The sequence below is a fragment of the Budorcas taxicolor genome, chromosome 3 (assembly GCF_023091745.1).
Source record: "Budorcas taxicolor isolate Tak-1 chromosome 3, Takin1.1, whole genome shotgun sequence".
Classification (NCBI taxonomy): domain Eukaryota; kingdom Metazoa; phylum Chordata; class Mammalia; order Artiodactyla; family Bovidae; genus Budorcas; species Budorcas taxicolor.
The window spans coordinates 68799072-68819575 of record NC_068912.1 but is presented as its reverse complement, the minus strand read 5'-3'; the positions used below and the strand labels follow the sequence as shown (position 1 = coordinate 68819575).

The window sequence follows — 20504 nt, the reverse complement described above, 5'->3', positions numbered from 1 at the left end:
GATAAGAGTTAATCATTGAGTAGATATGGCCATGGTAAAGTAAAGAGAGATGTAGCTACTGGTGCTAGTTGAAATGATTAGCCTGAGAATGGTGATACTACTGAGAAAAACAAGAAAATTGGACGAACCATTTTGAGGAATAAAACTGTTAGTTTTTTCAAGTAATATTCAAATAGTTAATGGTCATCATGTTAAAAATATAAATTTAGAAATTTAGAACTCTGTAGTGAGTGTGCAATTCATAGGAAGATTTGGATGTTTTAGGAATTTTATGTGATGAAACACCTATTTCCTTTTTGGAATATTTTGCCTTGTAAAGTATGCTTTTTAGAGGGAAGTTCTTATTGTGAATTAATTATTGCAATAATTTATATAAATTTTTTCCTTTTATTTTCTTTCTAGCTTTATTGAGATAATTTATATACAGCACTGTATAAGTTTACAGTATACATAATAATTTGATTTATATACCTCATGAAATGATTATCACAATAAGTTTAATGAACATCTATGCTAATATGGATATAAAATTAAATAATAAAATAATATTTTTTCCTGTGATAAGAACTCTTAGAAATTACTCTGTTAACAACTTACATATATAACGTGTGTGCATGGCTGTGTGCGTCCATGTGCTCAGTTGCTTAGTGGTGTCCTCTTAGTGAACTGTAGCCAGCCATGTATAGCAGTATTAATTATGCTTATCATGTTGTTCATTGCATCTTTAGTACTTACTTATAACTAGAATTTGTGCTTTTTGACTGCCTTTGTCTAATCCCCTCTCCCCTTACCCCTGCCTCTGGTAACCTCAAATCTGATCTCTTTTTTTCTGAGTTGGTTTTTTTTTTTTTTAAGAATAATTGACTTACAACATTATGTTAGTTCCTATTACACAAAATAGTGATTCGGTATTTCTATACATTTCAAAATGATCACCATGTCTAGTTATGATCTGTCACCATACAAAAATATTACATAGTTATTGACTGTATTACCTACAGTGTACACATTTCATACTTGTGTTGCACCTGGAAATTTATACCTTTTAATTTCCCTCATTATTTTTCTCCCCTCCTTCCCTCTGACAACTACCTGATTGTTCTCTGTAGCTATGACTGTTTCTGTTCAGTTATGTTTATTCATTTGTTTTATTTTCTAGATTCCACATATAAGTGAAATCATACAATGTTTGTCTTTCTTTGTGTGGCTTATTTCACTGATCCATGTTATCACAAATGACAAGATTTCATTTTTTTATGGCTGATGTTAGCCAGATGATAGCATAATACACACACACACACACACACACACACGCTTGCTTCCCTGGGTGGTGCAGTGTTACACACACACACACACACACACACGCTTGCTTCCCTGGGTGGTGCAGTGTTACACACACACACACACACACACACACACACACACACACGCTTGCTTCCCTGGGTGGTGCAGTGTTACACACACACACACACACACACACACACACACGCTTGCTTCCCTGGGTGGTGCAGTGTTAAAGAACCTGCCTGGAGGGTTTGATCCCTGGGAAGATCCCCTGGAGAAGGAAATGGCAACCTATTCCAGTACTGATTCCCTGTGAAATCCCTTGGACAGAGGAGGCTGGTGTGCTATAGTCTGTGGGGTCATAAAAAAGTTGGACGTGACTTACCTACTGAACAACGACAAATACACATACCCACACACCACTTCTTTATTCATCTATTGATGGGCAGTAAGGTTGCTTTCATATTTTGGCTATTGTAAACAATGCTGCAACAAACAAAAGGATGTGTATTTTTATTTAATACCTAGGAGTGGAATTGCTGGATCATATGGTTAGTTCTATCTTTGATTTTTAAAAATATTTATTTTTATTGAAGTATAGTTGATTTACCTATTTTTAAGTTTTTGAGAACTCTCCACACTTTTCTGTAGCAGTTGCACCAATTTACATTCCCACCAACAGTGTACCAGGGTTTTGTTTTCTCCACATCTTCACCAACACTTGTTCTTTGTTGTCTTTTTTGGTAATAGTCATTCTATAGGTGTGAGGTGATATCTCATTGTGATTTTGATTTGCATTTTGGTGATGATTACTGATGTTGAGCATCTTTTCATGTGACTGTTGACCATCTGTATGTCTTCTCTGGAAAAATGTCTATTGAGATCTTCAGCCCGATTTTAAATGAATTTTTTTTTTTAATATTAAGTTGTATGAGTTCATTGTATATTTTGGATATTAACCCCTTATAAGATATATCATTGCAAATGTCTTCTCCCATTCAGTAGGCAGCCTTTTTGTTTTGTTAATGATTTTCTTCACTGTACAAAAGTTATTAGTTTGGTATAGTCCCATTTGTTTATTTATGCTTTTATTTCCCTTGCATGAACAGATACATCCAAAAACGTATTACTAAGACTGATGTCAGAGCTTACTGCCTGTTTTCTTCTAGAAATTTTATAGTTTCCAGTTTTATATTTAAGTCTTTAATCCATTTTGAATTTATTTTTGTGCATGGTGTGAGAGTAGTCCAGTTTAATTCTTGTAGCTGTCTAGTTTTCCCACCACCATTTATTGAAGATGCTGTGTGTTCACTATTGTATATTTTTGCCTCCTTTGTCAGAGGTTAACTGCCCGTATTAGTGTGCATTCATTTCTGGGTTCTCTGTTCTTTTGATCTATGTGTCTGTTTTTGTGTTGGTACCATACTGGTTTGATTACTGGAGCTTTGCAGTATAGTTTGAAATCAACAAACATGATACTTCCAGCTTTGTTTTTCTTTTTCTAGATTGTTTTGGCTATTCAATGTCTTTTGTGTTTCCATACTAATTTTAGACTTATTCTGTGAAAAAGGCTAGTGATATTTTGATATGGATTGCAGTGAATCTAAACATTTTTTTCAGTACTGTAGTCATTTTAGCAATATTAATTCTTCCAATCAGTGAACATGATATATCTTTCTATCCATGTTGTCTTCATTTTCTTTCATCTGTGTCTTATAGCTTTCTAAGTACAAATTAACAGATTTATGTATATTAACTTTGTATCCTGCAATTTATTGAATTCATTGGTGAGTTCTAATTTAACTCACCAATGTTTCTTTGATAGAGTCTTTAGGCTTTTCTATGTATAATATCACACAAGTGAAACAAATATTAAGTAAACTCCAGTATTCCTAACATAGAGGTTATACTGGGGGAAAACCACTAGACCATTCAGGTATGACCAAAATCAAATCCCTTATGATTATACAGTGGAAGTGAGAAATAGATTTAAGGGACTAGATCTGATAGATAGAGTGCCTGATGAACTATGGATGGAGGTTCGTGACATTGTACAGGAGACAGGGATCAAGACCATCCCCCGGGAAAAGAAATGCAAGAAAGCAAAATGGCTGTCTGGGGAGACCTTACAAATAGCTGTGAAAAGAAGAAAAGCAAAAAGCAAAGGAGAAAAGGAAAGATATAAGCATCTGAATGCAGAGTTCCAAAGAATAGCAAGGAGAGATTAGAAAGCCTTCCTCAGCGATCAGTGCAAAGAAATAGAGGAAAAGAACAGAATGGGAAAGAATAGAGATCTCTTCAAGAAAGTTAGAGATACCAAAGGAACATTTCATGCAAAGATGGGCTTGATAAAGGACAGAAATGGTCTGGACCTAACAGAAGCAGAAGATATTAAGAAGAGGTGGCAACAATACTCAGAAGAACCTTACAAAAAAGATCTTCATGACAAAGATAATCACGATGATCACTCATCTAGAGCCAGACATCCTGGAATGTGAAGTCAAGTGGGCCTTAGAAAGCATCACTAGGAACAACGCTAATGGAGGTGATGGAATTCCAGTGGAGCTATTTCAAATCCTGAAAGATGATGCTGTAAAAGTGCTGCACTCAATATGTCAGCAAATTTGGAAAACTCAGCAGTGGCCACAGGACTGGAAAAGGTCAGTTTTCATTCCAATCCCAAAGAAAGGCAATGACAAAGAATGCTCAGACTACTACACAATTGCACTCATCTCATATGGCAACCCACTCCAGTACTCTTGCCTGGAAACTCCCATGGATGGAGAAGCCTGGTGGGCTGCAGTCCATCGGGTCGCTGAGGGTTGGACATGACTGAGTGACTTCACTTTCACTTTTCACTTTCATGCATTGGAGAAGGAAATGGCAACCCACTCCAGTGTTCTTACCTAGAAAATCCCAGGGATGGGGGAGCCTGATGGGCTGCCATCTCTGGGGTTGCACAGAGTCGGACATGACTGCAGCGACTTAGCAGCAGCAGCAGCAGCACATGATAGTAAAGTAATGCTCAAAATTCTCCAAGCCAGGCTTCAGCAGTACATGAACCGTGCACTTCCAGATGTTCAGGCTGGTTTTAGAAAAGGCAGAGGAACCAGAGATCAAATTGCCAACATCCGCTGGATCATGGAAAAAGCAAGAGAGTTCCAGAAAAGCATCTATTTCTGCTTTATTGACTATGCCAAAGCCTTTGACTCTGTGGATCACAATAAACCGGAAAATTCTGAAAGAGATGGGAATACCAGATCACCTGACCTGCCTCTTGAGAAACCTATATGCAGGTCAGGAAGCAACAGTTAGAACTGGACATGGAACAACAGACTGGTTCCAAATAGGAAAAGGAGTACGTCAAGGCTGTATATTGTCACCCTACTTATTTAACTTCTATGCAGAGTACATCATGAGACACACTGGGCTGGAAGAAGCACAAGCTGGAATCAAGATTGCTGGGAGAAATATCAATCACCTCAGATATGCAGATGACACCACCCTTATGGCAGAAAGTGAAGAGGAACTAAAAAGCCTCTTGATGAAAGTGAAAGAGGAGAGTGAAAAAGTTGGCCTAAAGCTCAACATTAGGAAAACAAAGATCATGGCATCTGGTCCCATCACTTCTTGGGAAATAGATGGGGAAACAGTAGAAACAGTGTCAGACTTTATTTTTCTGGGCTCCAAAATCACTGCAGATGGTGATTGCAGCCATGAAATTAAAAGACGCTTACTCCTTGGAAGGAAAGTTATGACAAACCTAGATAGCATATTGAAAAGCAGAGACATTACTTTGCCAACAAAGGTCCATCTAGTCAAGGCTATGGCTTTTCCTGTGGTCATGTATGGATGTGAGAGTTGGACTGTAAAGAAAGCTGAGCGCTGAAGAATTGATGCTTTTGAACTGTGGTGTTGGAGAAGACTCTTGAGAGTCCCTTGGAGTGCAAGGAGATCCAACCAGTCCATTCTGAAGGAGATCAGTCCTGGGTGTTCTTTGGAAGGACTGATGCTAAAAGTGAAACTCCAACACTTTGGCCACCTCATGCGAAGAGTTGACTCATTGGAAAAACCTCTGATGCTGGGAGGGATTGGTGGCAGGAGGAGAAGGGGATGACAGAGGATGAGATGGCTGGATGGCATCACCTACTCAATGGATGTGAGTGTGAGTGTGAGTGAACTCTGGGAGTTGGTGATGAACAGGGAGGCCTGGCGTGCTGCAATTCATGGGGTCGAACACGACTGAGAGACTGAACTGAACTGAACTCTAGTTTTGGTTTTATTATTTTGGTTTTTGCAATTTCTTTTCTTTCAAAATATTTCTCTGAATGACCACCTTTTTACTGTAGTGCTTTTTTCTTTAAAGAATACTTAACCACATATTTTAGATGTCAAAAATTGTTAGAGTTTAAAAGTATAACAAAGGAAACCTCATGCCCTGTTGGTGGGAATGTAAATTGTTGCAGCCATTATGAAAAACAGTATAGAGCTTCCTTGAAAAAACTGAAAATAGAACTACCGTATGATCCAGCAATCATACTTCTGGGTATATATCCTGGAAAAACAAAAACTCTAATTTGGAAAGATATATGCACTCCAGTGTTCCTAACAGCATGTTCCTAACAGACATGGAACAAACACAAGTGCCCATCTAGCTTAAGAAAATGTGGTATATATACAATAGAATATAATTAAGCCATAAAAAAGAACAATATTGACAGTTGCAGCAACATGGATGGACCTAGAGAATATTAGCCTTAGTGAAATAAGTCATACAAAGGCAAATACTATATATCGCATTTATGTGACATCTAAAAACCAATACAAATTAATCTATATGCAAAATGGGAGCAGACTCACAAACAGAAAACAGATTCATAGTTACCAAAAAGGAGAGGGAAGGAGAGAGGGACAAATTAGGACTGTGGGATTAACATTCAAACTACTATACATAAAATAGATAAGTGGTAAGAATTTACTATATAACAGAGAAGTATATTCAGTCTGTAATAGCTTATAGTGGAGTATAATCTGCAAAAAACCCTACTGAATCACTATGTTGTACATATGAAACTAATGCAGTATTAAACTAACTGTGTGTGTGTGTGTGTGTGTGTGTGTGCGTGCGTGCGTGCGCGTGCGTGCACACTCTCTGTTGCCCAGTCGTGTCTGACTGCATCCCCATGGACTGTAGCCTGCCAAGCTCCTCTGTCCATGGGATTTCCCAGGCAAGAATACTGGACTGGGTTGTCATTTTCATATTTCAGTTAAAAGAAAAGAGTAATAAGAGCTTCCTACTTGTATATAAATAAAGAAAAGTTAGTGACTTTTTTAAACATGAAGAGTGATTTACTCACAACATTTTTTTTGTTGTTTTTGTTTTTCTTGTTTCTGGCCACTAGGAATGATAACACAGCTTGCGGAAAAATATAGTCTTCCTTTAAGGACAAGTTTTAGCTCTGCTCGAGGATTTTTCATTCAGATGACTACAGATTGTACAGTCCTACCCAATGATCAACTTCCTTCTGAGTTTATTAAGGTTCATTTTAGAATTCTGGTTAGGAAATTATTGTTTCTGATTTTACAGAATTGCACTTACATATTTTCAGGCACTTATTGAATATTACATGATAGGTTTCTGAATGTTCTGTATATTACTTCTCTTACTTCTACCCACCCACCTAAACAACTTTACTAATCTAAGAGTGACTGAGAAGAGCTTTTAAGAGAAATACCAAACACAGTGTTTCCCACAATTCTAGGAGCTTGATAAGGGTAGTAAAGGAAAATGAAGAAAGAAAATCCAAAAGGAATTTTTGATCAAAGAAGTTTGAAAAGTACTGTACCATTTCCTGTTTTAGGTTATTCTCTGTGCACATCTACCTATTAAAGCTTTAAAAGTCCTAAAATAAAGAAATTTGCTTAATTTTTAAATATCTAGTATTGCCAAATCTTTGGACCAGGGGAGTATTTTTTTATATATACGTTATTTCCTCCCCAGGATACTGATTTGGGAAAGTCTAACCCACTTTAATCTTTCTCTACCTGCAGGGAGTACCTTATGACAAAAACAAACCTTTCAGGTCTTTAAAATATATACTATATTATCCAGTAATAAGGGATGGATGAAGTAAAAAAATGAGTCAAGAATTAGTAATGGGGTTAGAGACTGAGTGAAGTTTGGTTATGAGGCAAGGGCTAAGACAGGGGTCACAGATGTAGTGAAGGTTCCTATCTACCATACATATTACTACTTGGTAATGAGGTGTAATATTTTTGTTAACATTTCTACATGGCTACTTTAAGAGCTGTAAAAATAGTCATGTCAGACAGACTAGGTTAAAATATTCTGCTTTAACTTGAGAAGTGATCTTTTCTCTTCTACAAACATTATTTGGGACTTTTTTGATGATACAGTTATCTCAAGAATTAAAGTGATTAACCTAAGTACCTATAATTCTGTTGTTTAAAATCTGTATGTTTTGCTTCATAAGAGTATGTATCTTGACATTTTTTTAATCTCCTAGCAGATTTCTAAAGTGAAAAATTCTTATAGCTTTACATCAGCAGATTTAATTAAAATGAATGAAAGATGCCAAGAGTCTTTGAGAGAAATCTATCACATGACTTATATGTAAGAGCATTTGAAATGTTTGAATACTGATTTAAATTGATTTGATTTGAGATACTACGATACATTTCATTAACTGACTTTTTTTCTGGTTGCAGAAAATTGTAGTTATGAATGTTAACAAGGAAAGACCATTTCCTAGAAAAACAGTTAAAACTTTTAAGTCTGTCATTGTGATTGAGATCACTGAGCCTCACAGAACATTCAGGGCAAATCTAATTAAAACTGCCCCTCCCCCAAAATAAATCCATTATACTGGGTTATAGAAAAAGCCTGATACCCAGCCAAATATCCACATTTCATCAGTACTTCAGTCATCCTTTTAATACAGTTTTAAGAAATGTCATAATGACTTGAGCTTGAAATATCTCTAGTACCACTGATACTTCTGTAGTGTGTACTCCATCATGATATAGAAGTTGGCACATCTGGGCTTATTTGCAACTTCATTCAGTTTATTCTTTTTCTTTACCATGTAAGCTCTCAAGTTCTCATGACTTAGTACATATATAACAACATTATCATAGTGCCAGTATTTTATTGTTCTTAAAACAGTAGCAATGTGTCTAGAAATAAGAACTAGGAAATTCAGAATTGCTGAGCTGAGACAATGAAGATAAATGTTAGATTTTCAGAACAATTTCAGAGCATAAATCAAAAAGATTATAAGATATAGTAAGATAGAGCAGAACATAGTTTCCCATGTAAGAGAAAAACTTTTATATTATGTCACAATATGGTAACTACCACATACATAAGCATAAATAATTATGTAGTTAGGGTTGTATATGAGAGAGAGAAAGAGGGAGAGAGGATGGGTGAGAGAGAAAATACATAATAGCTTTTGTGTTAAATTTAACATTGCAAAAGCAAAATTATTAATAGATGGGATCTACTGATTGAAGTATAGTGAGGGCTTCATTTGACCTATAGAAAATATTTCTAATACTAAAAATTTATTCTATTAATATTTAAGAAAAGCAGTCATTAAAAAAACTTGGTCTTAACACACCAGAAGATGGATTCTCTGCTGCTAAATAACTGTGACCTTGATTATGAGCTTCAGTTTCCTCATCTCTCAAATACAATAGAACAACAGACTTTATCTAGTGTACAGCTCAACTGTCAATGTTATTTTACCTCAGGCAATGAATTTTATATTGTTTTATAATTATGTTGTATGCCCCTTTTTTAAAAGCACTATTTCTCTTATCAAACATGTACTTTCAGGATTGTGTGCAAACTGCTTAGTGAGATTTATGAGCATATTCATTGCTTATATAAACTGTCTGACACTGTGTCAATGCTGGATATGCTACTGTCATTTGCTCATGCCTGTACTCTTTCTGACTATGGTAAGTTATTTTCTTTGGAATAAATAGGCTGCATACTGAAATTTATATTCCATTGAAGCAATTTTATGTAGCAATTATGAACATTTTATATTTTTTTCCCTGATATATAGTCTCTTACCTATGGTCCTAGTCTAAGACTGAAAATATAGAAAGTGAAATTACCCTTAAAATTTCTTTTAGAAGTCAAAAGATTATTTACTGAGAAATTGAGAAATTAGAAAAAAATACTACAAGAAACTTTAAAGTCTTTCCTAAAATAAGAAAGACTATAGAGCTGTCTCTTTGGTGAAAATAATGATGATGCAAATTCATAAATTTCAAGTCTGAGGAAGCAGTGTGATGCTAATACTAACAGACATGACAGAAATAAACTCCTAAAAGTGAGCAGATGTGAGCATCCCAAGATCAATTATATCACTTATTTTTGTGTCCCAAGTCTATACTACAGGTCTTGAATGTTAAGCAATTTTCTAATGTTAAATGAATACTTCAAGTTAGCCCCCATCGCTTGAAATTTCTTATCCAAACTATCAGTATGCAAATTTTCATAACTTGTATATGATAATTTGGTTGAGTAATTGTGGGCTGAATAACATTAAATTTTTAGTTAAAATTAATAGTAGTATTTCCAAAACATTCTGTTAATTAATCTTTATGATGGAAAATGTGTTTTACAAAGGTTTTTTCATTTTTCATATTTCTGTATTTCTTATGGAAGTATTAAATTTTTCAGTTGGTATTGTATAGGCCAAAACTTAATAGTTTTCTCAAATATTAAGATATCTGATGTTGTTCCATTTTGAGAGGGACTACCCTAAAACTCCAAACTTATAAGAAGTGAATTTTTGGTATTAAAAATGATTTAAATATAGTAAAAATTTTCTTATTTTACTAATCAACCTCACTATTATAATGAATACTTTCAAGTTTATCCATGTGTTTCCTTGAGAGACATGTAGCATTTTAATTTTTACTTGTCTCTCACCTTCTTTCTGCTTTCTTCATCTTCAGTTCAGTTCAGTCGCTCAGTCATGTCCGAGTCTTTGCGACCCCATGAATCGCAGCATTCCAGGCCTCCCTGTCCATCACCAACTCCTGGAATTCACCCAAACTCATGTGCATCGAGTTGGTGATGCCATCCAGCCATCTCATCCTCTGTCATCCCCTTCTCCTCCTGCCCCCAATCCCTCCCAACATCAGGGTCTTTTCCAATGAGTCAACTCTTCATATGAGGTGGCCAAAGTATTGGAGTTTTAGCCTCAGCATCAGTCCTTCCACTCAACACCCAGGACTGGTCTCATTTAGAATGGACTGGTTGGATCTCCTTACGGTCCAAGGGACTCTCAAGAGTCTTCTCCAACACCACAGTTCAAAAGCATCAATTCTTCAACACTCAGCTTTCTTCACAGTCCAACTCTCACATCCATACATGACCACTGGAAAAACCATAGCCTTGACTAGATGGACCTTTGTTGGCAAAGTAATGTCTCTGCTTTTTAATGTGCTATCTAGGGACATAACTTTCCTTCCAAGGAGTAAGCGTCTTTTAATTTCATGGCTGCAGTCACCATCTGCAGTGATTTTGGAGCCCAGAAAAATTGTCACTGTTTCCACTGTTTCCTCATCTATTTGCCATGAAGTGATGGGACCAGATGCCATGACCTTAGTTTTCTGAATGTTGGACTTTAAGCCAACTTTTTCACTCTTCTCTTACACTTTCATCAAGAGGCTTTTTAGTTCCTCTTCACTTTCTGCCATAAGGGTGGTGTCATCTGCAAATCTGAGGTTATTGATATTTCTCCCAGCAGTCTTGATTCCAGCTTGTGCTTCTTCCAGCCTAGCGTTTCTCATGATGTACTCTGCATATAAGTTAAATAAGGAGGATGACTTAGAAAGCATCTGTAGAAACCTGATCATTATTTCTTTCTACAAAATTAACAAAATCTTTCGTGTCTGTTTTTTCTATCCTCTGAGAATACTTTTTAGACAAAATTTCTATAAGTTTGGATGTAAAATTGTGTTTTTATTTGGTTTTGTTCTATTTTCAGACCTCATTTGAAAAGCTAAGTATGCCAAATGTCAAATAATGTTTAAGGCGAGGATTAAGTAAATGTGCAATTTTAGAGTCCTTGAAATTAATTGTTATTTTTAAATGGCTAGTTGATTCCTTTTAATTTACACAAATCTGAAAATGTTATGAACTCTTTTGGAGCCCTGAACAATGACAGGACCAAATCATATTTTTTCTGGAAAAGAATATAAGTTCTGATGTGATTAGACTATGCCAGTTATCATTTGGAAGGACTGAAGAAAAAATAATAACTTAATGACATTGTTCCAGATTGACTCTAGTAAAGTCACTAAAGTATAAACAGTATGTACACACCACAAAATCTTTTAAGTATAAATATATTAATCTTTCAAAACCATTTTATTTTTCTCTTTAGTTCGGCCAGAGTTCACTGATACTTTAGCAATCAAGCAGGGGTGGCATCCCATTCTTGAAAGAATATCTGTGGAAAAACCTGTCCCTAACAATACCTATATTACAGAAGGGAGTAATTTTTTTATCATAACTGGACCAAATATGAGTGGGAAATCCACATATTTGAAACAGATTGCTCTTTGTCAGATTATGGCCCAAATTGGTAAGTTGCATGTTTACTTTATGGTTATCAGTTCTGCTCCCTCTTTAAAGTATCTCATGCCCAGTATTTTAGATCATATATATGTATATATATATGGACCATAACTTTTACAATTTGGTATTTATTAAGCTCTATCCAGATTGGATTACATTGTACTGAAAATCTTGTGGGATATAATAGAAATAGAGCTTCTTTATTATAGTTATTAATGTGTATCAACTATTAGTAAATTGAATTGTATAATTATCTGAGATTCAAAAACTTTGTTGAAAGAGAAAGTGGTACAAGTAGCAGAAACTACTGCCTTTAATAACTCATAAAAGATTTTTCCCAAAATTGTAACATTGGGCACAGAAACATTTCCCTTACTTAATTTAAGGTTTACCAATAACTTAGTTTTAACAACTGCTGCGTTACACTGATGTGTGCATACAGTTCAGTTCAGTCGTTCAGTTGTGTCCAACTCTTTGTGACTGTGTAAATGACTGTCAGTGTCCCAACATTGTTATGGATTTCTTGGCATCGAGACACAACTCACCTTTTATCTCTAAAAATTGGGTTCATGGAGACTGATGTTAATCAGAGACCAGATGACTGGTCAGTCTGGGATAATTTTGGTTCACCTCACCCTCTGGAATTGGCAATGTCTGGAGACATTTTTAGTTGTCACAACTGAGGGGAGTATAAAATCCAGTTCAGTTGCTCAGTTGTGTCCGACTCTTTGTGACCCCATGGACTGCAGCACTCCAGGCTTGCCTGTCTATCACCAACTCCTGGAGCTTGCTCAAACTCATGTCCATCAAGTCAGTGATTCCATCCAACCATCTCATCCTCTGTCATCCCCTTCTCCTGCTGTCCTCAGTCTTTCCCAGCATCAGGGTCTTTTCTAATGAGTCAGTTTTTTGCATCAGATGGCCAAAGTATTGGACCTTCAGCTTTAGCATCAGTCCTTCCAACGAATACTCAGCACTGATTTCCTTTAGGATTGACTGGTTTGATCTCCTTGCAGACCAAGAGACTCTCAAAAATATTCTCCAACACCACAGTTCAAAGGCATCAATTTTTTGGTGTTCAGTTTTTGTTATGGTCCAACTCTCACATCCATACATGACTACTGGAAAAACCATAGCTTTGACTATATGGACATTTGTCAGCAAAGTAATGTCTCTGCTTAAATATGTTTTCTAGGTTTGTCATAGCTTTTCTTCCAAAGAGCAATCTTGTCTTTTCATTCATGGCTACAGTCACCATCTGCAGTGATTTTAGAACCCCCCAAAATAGTATCTGACTGTTTCTATTGTTCCCCCATCTATTTGCCATGAATTAATGGGACCAGATGCCATGATCTTAGTTTTCTGAATGTTGAGTTTTAAGCCAGCTTTTTCCTTTTCCTTTTTCACCTTCATCATGAGGGTCTTTAGTTCCTCTTCACCTTCTGCCATAAGGGTGGTGTCATCTGCATATCTGAGGTTGTTGATATTTCTCCCAGCAATCTTGATTCTGGCTTGTACTTAAGTCTGGCATTTCACATGATGTACTCTGCATATAAATTAAATAAGCAGGGTGACAACATACGGCCTTGACATACTCCTTTCCCGATTTGGAATCAGTCCGTTGTTCCATGTCCAGTTGTAACTGTTTCTTCTTGACCTGAATACAGCTTTCTCAAGAGGCAGGTAAGGTGGTCTGGTATTCCTGTCTCTTTAAGAATTTTCCATTTTGTTGTGATCTGTGCAGTTAAAGGCTTTAGCATAGTTAGTGAAACAGAAGTAGATGTTAATGGAATTCTCTTCCTTTTCTGTGATCCAATGGATGTTGACAATTTGATCTCTTGTTACTCTGCCTTTTCTAAATCCAGCTTGAACATCTGGAAGTTCTCGGTTCACTATTGTTGAAGCCTGGCTTGAGCAATTTTGAGATTCCTTTACTAGCGTGTGAGAAGAGTGCAGTTGTGTGGTAGTTTGATCATTCTTTGGCATTGCCTTTCTTAGGGACTGGAATGAAAACTGATCTTTTCCAATCCTGTGGCCACTCCTGAGTTTTCCAAATCTGTTGGCATATTGGGTGTAGCACTTTCACGGCCTCATCTTTTAGGATTTGAAATAGCTCAGCTGGAATTCTATCACCTCCACTAGGTTTGTCTGTAGTGATGCTTCCTAAGGCCTGCTTGACTTCACATTCCAGGTTGTCTGGCTCTAGGTGAGTTAGTGATCACACCATTGTGGTTATCTGGGTCATTAAGATCTTTTTTGTATAATATCCAGGGTTGCTGCTAAATATTCTACAATTCACAGGGGAACCATCTTCCTTTACCCCCCTCCCTGCCTCAGCCCACATACATGCTCAAGAAAGAATTATGCAACCCTTGATGTGATTGAAAAACCTTGGTTTAATGTAATGGATTTTAAGGGAAATGCAGAATAGTAATATCGATCATAGTGCAAATATCCCTTACTACTGGGAAAGAAAATCAGAAGTGAGTGAATGAATGAATAAAGAGTATGTATTTTATTAAATTTAAAAGGCTATCTTAGATAAGTTCCCTTCCCTTGTAAGAATACTGTTTCATATCTGAGACAATAATCTTACTTCTGTTTGAATAGCTATGAGTTCCGGCCTTTAAAAAACAGGCTGTCTAATTTCTGTGTAGTTATAATTGTTAAAACATTCATTATACTGAATTAAAATTTGACTGTATAGAACTTCTACTCATTAGTCCTAATTCTTAACTTCTGTGCATTTCAGAACAATCTATTATATCCTAAGAACAGGCTGTCAGATATTTGAAGAAAATTACTATTACTCTACTTCTCTTTCCACGATCTTTGAATTCCTAAAAGTATGTAGTATCTTATAAAATCTGATTATAAAGGAAATAGTAGGACTCAAAAAGCATGGAAGTTGAGAATATAGGCTTTGGAGCTAGACCTAGTTTTTGTAGTTACTGGCTGTGTGATCTTAGGCAAATACTTAACCTCCTTAGTTTTTCTATCTGTAAATGAAAAATATAATAGTACCTATGTCTAAGAATTGTTGTAAAGATTAAACTACTCTATGTTCTACAAAGCGAAAAAAAACTCTAAGCCTCTGGACTCCTTGTAGCTCCTTAGGAATATCATGCTGTTTACACACACACACACACACACACACACACACACACACACACAATGCTATGGTCTTAAGGGAAGGGTATGAGAGAAAATAGAGAGAAGAGCATGTTCTAAAGCACAGAAGCAATAAACAGCATGACTTTCCCAAGTAGCTACAAGGAGTTCAAAGGGTTAGTAGTTCTTTTGCTTTGTAAAATAAAGAGTGACTGTGAGAAGTGGCAGGCTTAAAGCTGGAGAGATGGGCAGAAGTCAGGTTGTGAAGGGCCTTAGGCATTTAATGGAGGAGAGAGAACCTTATCCAGATATCTATAGGGAGCTATAGATGTTTTAGCAAGAGAATGGCATAAATGGATTTGAGTTTTACATAGATCACTTTGGCTATTGTAAGGTTAGAGAAGAGCCAGATTAGATGCAAAGTACCAGCCAGCAGGCTTCTGTGATATGATGATAAGATATGTTTAGAGCCTTTTTAGTGGAGGTAAGAGAGAAGGGAAAATATGAACCATATGCACCATATATGCTATATTCTATACTTGGTACTTTCACGTTTATTTTTCCTATGTGATCATTTTGGCAATCCTGTGAGAATGTATTTATTTGCTCTCTGAGATGTCATCATAATTGCTATTGTTATTATTATCTGCATTGATATTAATATTATCTGAACTTTTGCTTTCGCTTCCTGCTATTCTTTATTATGCAAAAGTAGATCCTATTCTTCACCCTTGTCTTTGCTTTAAATCCTGGAATAATCTGGCTTTGTTTCTTCACTCTCATTATTTCAGATTTTGTCTATACAGAGTTCTGTATATTTGACACTTTTTTCATTTAACTATTTGTATATTTTTATCTTCTTATGGTTTTAGAATGCTTTTTGTATCCCATTTTGTATAGCGATAGATATAAATAATAAGATTAATCTGTTTTCAAGAGATGAATATTTTAGGTTAGTTAGCCTGATATTTCTCACACAGAAACCGTCTTGTGAATAAAAATTCACCTTAATAAAAAATTTAATGTTTTGCATTCATTCTAATTGTAGATGGTTCTGTATTTTTCTAATAACAACTAGTTCTTAATATACCTTTCTATAATGATTTTATCAACTTGAGCTTCATAAGCATTTCCTTCAGATTTTCATACTTTGAATATTCTCATCTGACTATACTATTTAACAATTTTTATCAAATTTATAACAAATGTTTCTTATGTACTCAAATATGTATTATCTTTTTTCCACTTCCAAATAACTTTGTACAATAGGTAGGGTAAGCATTTCTATTTTATATGTGAGGAAGATGAAGCTGGGAGAATTTAAGTTCTGTCCAAGGTTGTAAAATAAATGACAGAGCTGGAGCCATGCCTTCTAATTCCATATCTTGTGATCTTTCCACCACATTAATCCTTAGATAGGCTACTAAATAATCTGAGTTGGTAGAAAGTGCAGTGTTAGTAGTGCTTATATTTTATAAAAGCATCTCAGTTTACTTTGACTTATATTTTATAGGATCATATGTTCCAGCAGAATATTCTTCCTTTAGAATTGCTGAACAAATTTTTACAAGAATAAGTACTGATGACGATATCGAAACAAATTCATCAACATTTATGAAGGAAATGAAAGAGGTACCTGATTTCAACTTTCCTTATGTTAAAAACATATTGAATTATCCTACTAATGGTCAATTATAACATAAAGTATTTTTATATTAAAGCTTGCAGATGTGTTTATACTCCTCTACAAGAGCCAGAGGGCAGTCAAAGACAGTTTCCTAATTTCTGTCTTATGTGGAAATAGAAGTAAATGATTTATTGAAAAATACAGCTTTAAAGAAAAAGCTAGTGTTATTGAATGATAAAAACATGCTTTCATGTTTTTATATGGAATATATAAAAGACTTCAGAAGGCAATGACCTGTTCAGAAACATTGTGCATAGTTAGGCTTGATTTTAAAATAAAAGATCACTGTGTTAAAAGGTTTTTTAAAAATCACCCTTTTTGTGCTCTTGTGGAATTTTCACTTCCTATGCCAAAGTATGTATCAGCACCTATTTTTGATCTGAGCACATGTCAAGTAAACTTGAAGGGTTAAAGGAATTCAGTATAGCTTTTGGCCTATCTTTAGTATGGTATAGGTTATTGGATCATTGTACAGTTGACTAATTTTCTTTAGATAGACAGGGAATAAAGGTATCATTTACTCACTGTATGTGATATTTATATAATTATTTAGTATGTATTGAATAATGATGGGGGAATATAGCAATAGACTAGGTGCTTGAGGCATATTTTTAAATGGTCCTAGCTCTCAAGAAGCTTAGTTCCATGGAAAGGTAAAATGGCCATGATGGTTAACAGTTGTGTCATAACATAAGTCTGTATCAGGCATGATTTAAATTTATTTTACTCAGAAATCAATGGACTTGGATGCTTTTTTCTAAACATTTCTTTTCATTTTTACTGGCTACAGAAATGTTAACTGAGAGATAGTTTAGAATGTTTATGAGGGCAATTGATTCATCATAGCTCAGTTGGTAAAGAATCTGCCTGTAGTGTAGGAAACCCCGGTTGGATTCCTGCGTCAGGAAGATCCGCTGGAGAAGGGATAGGCTACCATTCCAGCACTCTTGGACTTCCCTATAGCTCAGCTGGTAGAGAATATGCCTGCAATGCGGGAAACCTGGATTCTGTCTCTGGGTTGGGAAGATCCTCTTGAGAAGAGAAAGGCTACTCACTCCAGTATTCTGGCCTGGAGAATTCCATGAGCTGTATAGTCCATGGGGTCGCAGTGTCAGACATGACTGAGCAATTTTCTCTTAAACAAGAAAATGACCATCTTTGTGCTTTATTTAAACATTTAATTCATTGCTTTATTTCACTGTATCTGATTCATCAATGTTTTAGATAATGGTTATTTACTCTATGCATGTGTCAGTTTATATACATATCAGCTATTCTATTGGAATTATTAGTAATGAAATTTTTAGAAAGAAAAGCAATGTGTTAGTTTCTGCACAGCGAGTTTTCTCTGTCAAAATATATTTCAAATGAACTAATAAAGGAACTGGATTTTTCTTCATTTTTTGGTATAATAGTGACAGCTATTTGGTTGCAGTGAATAATTTAGGAATTATATTTTCAGATAGCATATATTCTACATAATGCTAATGACAAGTCACTCATATTAATTGATGAACTTGGCAGAGGTACTAATACAGAAGAAGGCATTGGCATTTGTTATGCTGTTTGTGAACATCTGCTGAGCTTAAAGGTATTCCTCTCTATTTAAATTGTATAGTCTTTAAAATTATATCAGTTCAGTTCAGTCACTCAGTCGTGTCCAACTCTTTGCGACTCCATGAATCACAGCACTCCAGGCCTCACTGTCCATCACAAACTCCTGGAGTTCACTCAAACTCATGTCCATCGAGTCGGTGATGCCATCCAGCCATCTCATCCTCTGTCGTCCCCTTCTTCTCCCACCTTCAATCTTTCCCAGCATCAAGATCTTTTCAAATAAGTCAACTCTTCGCATGAGGTGGCCAAAGTATTGGAGTTTCAGCTTCAGCATCAGTCCCTCCAATGAACACCCAGGAATGATCTCCTTTAGGATGGACTGGTTGGATCTCTGCAGTCCAAAGGAGTCTTCTCCAACACCACAGTTCAAAAGCATGAATTCTTCAGCGCTCAGCTTTCTTCACAGTCCAATTCTCACATCCATACATGACCACTGGAAAAACCATAGCCTTGACTAGACGGACCTTTGTTGGCAAAGTAATATCTCTGCTTTTCAATATGCTATCTAGGTTGGTCATAACTTTCCTTCCAAGGAGTAAGTGTCTTTTAATTTCATGGCTGCAATCACCATCTGCAGTGATTTTGGAGCCCCCAAACAGAAAGTCAGCCACTGTTTCCACTGTTTCCCCATCTATTTCCCATGAAATGGTGGGACCAGATGCCATGATGTTAGTTTTCTGAATGTTGAGCTTTAAGCCAACTTTTTCCCTCTCCTCTTTCACTTTCATCAAGAGGCTTTTTAGTTCCTCTTCACTTTCTGCCATAAGGGTGGTGTCATCTGCATATCTGAGGTGATTGATATTTCTCCTGGCAATCTTGATTCCAGCTTATGCTTCTTCCAGCCCAGCGTTTCTCATGATGTACTCTGCATATAAGTTAAATAAGCAGGGTGACAATATACAACCTTGACGTACTCCTTTTCCTATTTGGAACCAGTCTGTTGTTCCATGTCCAGTTCTAACTGTTGCTTCCTGACCTGCATATAGGTTTCTCAGGAAGCAGGTCAGGTGGTCTGGTATTCCCATCTCTTTCAGAATTTTCCACAGTTTATTGTGATCCACAGAGTCAAAGGCTTTGGCATAGTCAATAAAGCAGAAATAGATGTTTTTCTGGAACTCTCTTGCTTTTTCCATGATCCAGCGGATGTTGGCAATTTGATCTCTGGTTCCTCTGCCTTTGCTAAAACCATCTTGAACATCTGGATGTTTGTGGTTCACGTATTGCTGAATCCTGGCTTGGAGAACTTTGAGCATTACTAGCGTGTGAGATGAGTGCAGTTGTGCGGTAGTTTGAGCATTCTTTGGCATTGCCTTTCTTTGGGACTGGAATGAAAACTGACCTTTTCCAGTCCTGTGGCCACTGCTGAGTTTTCCAAATTTGCTGGCATATTGAGTGCAGCACTTTCACATCATCTTCTTTCAGGATTTGAAATAGCTCAACTGGAATTCCATCACCTCCACTAGTTTTGTTCGTAGTGGTGCTTTCTAAGGACCACTTGATTTCACGTTCCAGGATATCTGGCTCTAGGTGAGTGATCACACCATCGTGATTATCTTGGTCATGAAGATCTTTTTTTGTACAGTTCTTCTGTGTATTCTTTAGAGTAGGCAGCAAAGTCAAGGTAATAAAGCCAGAGGGTCTGATTAAACAGCCCACAATGCTACTTTCCAAAGGGCTGTTGCAGTTTATAATGTTATCAGCAATGATGAGGGAACCAAATTTACTGTCTTACTAAAAAAAGATATTTTAGTATATATGATGATACCTCACAATTTCTTTAATTTGTGTGTATCTGATTAATAGTATGGGCCTCCCAGGTGGCACAGTGGTAAAGAATCCACCTGCCAATGCAAGAGACAGAAGAGATGTGGGTTTGATCCCTGGGTCAGGAAGATCCTCTGGAGTAGGAAAGGGCAACCCACACCAGTATTGTTGCTTGGAAAATTCCATGAACAGAGGAGCCTGGAGGGCTACAGTCCCTGGGGTCACAAAGAGTTGGACACGATTGAGCAACTGACTATGGGGGCATACAATTTGAGGACATAATAGTTATTATGAACATCGTCTCTAGCTTCTAAATAGTTTACTGGGATATTTTCTTGGGACTAGCCTGGTTTTCTAGTGTTTAAGAATCTGACTGCCAGTGCAGGGAGCATGGGTTCGATCCCTGGTCTGGGG

General features: G+C 36.3%; 1 protein-coding gene across 1 annotated transcript in view; it reads left to right on the top strand.

Annotated features, from left to right (window-relative positions):
- The window catches only part of MSH4 (mutS homolog 4), an 83041-nt gene that overhangs the window by 49884 nt on the left and 12653 nt on the right, over positions 1–20504 (top strand). Inside the window, exons 12-17 of the mRNA XM_052638118.1 lie at positions 6687–6823; positions 7815–7918; positions 9146–9270; positions 11718–11918; positions 16536–16654; positions 18172–18300. Coding sequence (XP_052494078.1) covers positions 6687–6823; positions 7815–7918; positions 9146–9270; positions 11718–11918; positions 16536–16654; positions 18172–18300 — 815 coding nt within the window. The remainder of the gene's footprint in view (positions 1–6686; positions 6824–7814; positions 7919–9145; positions 9271–11717; positions 11919–16535; positions 16655–18171; positions 18301–20504) is intronic.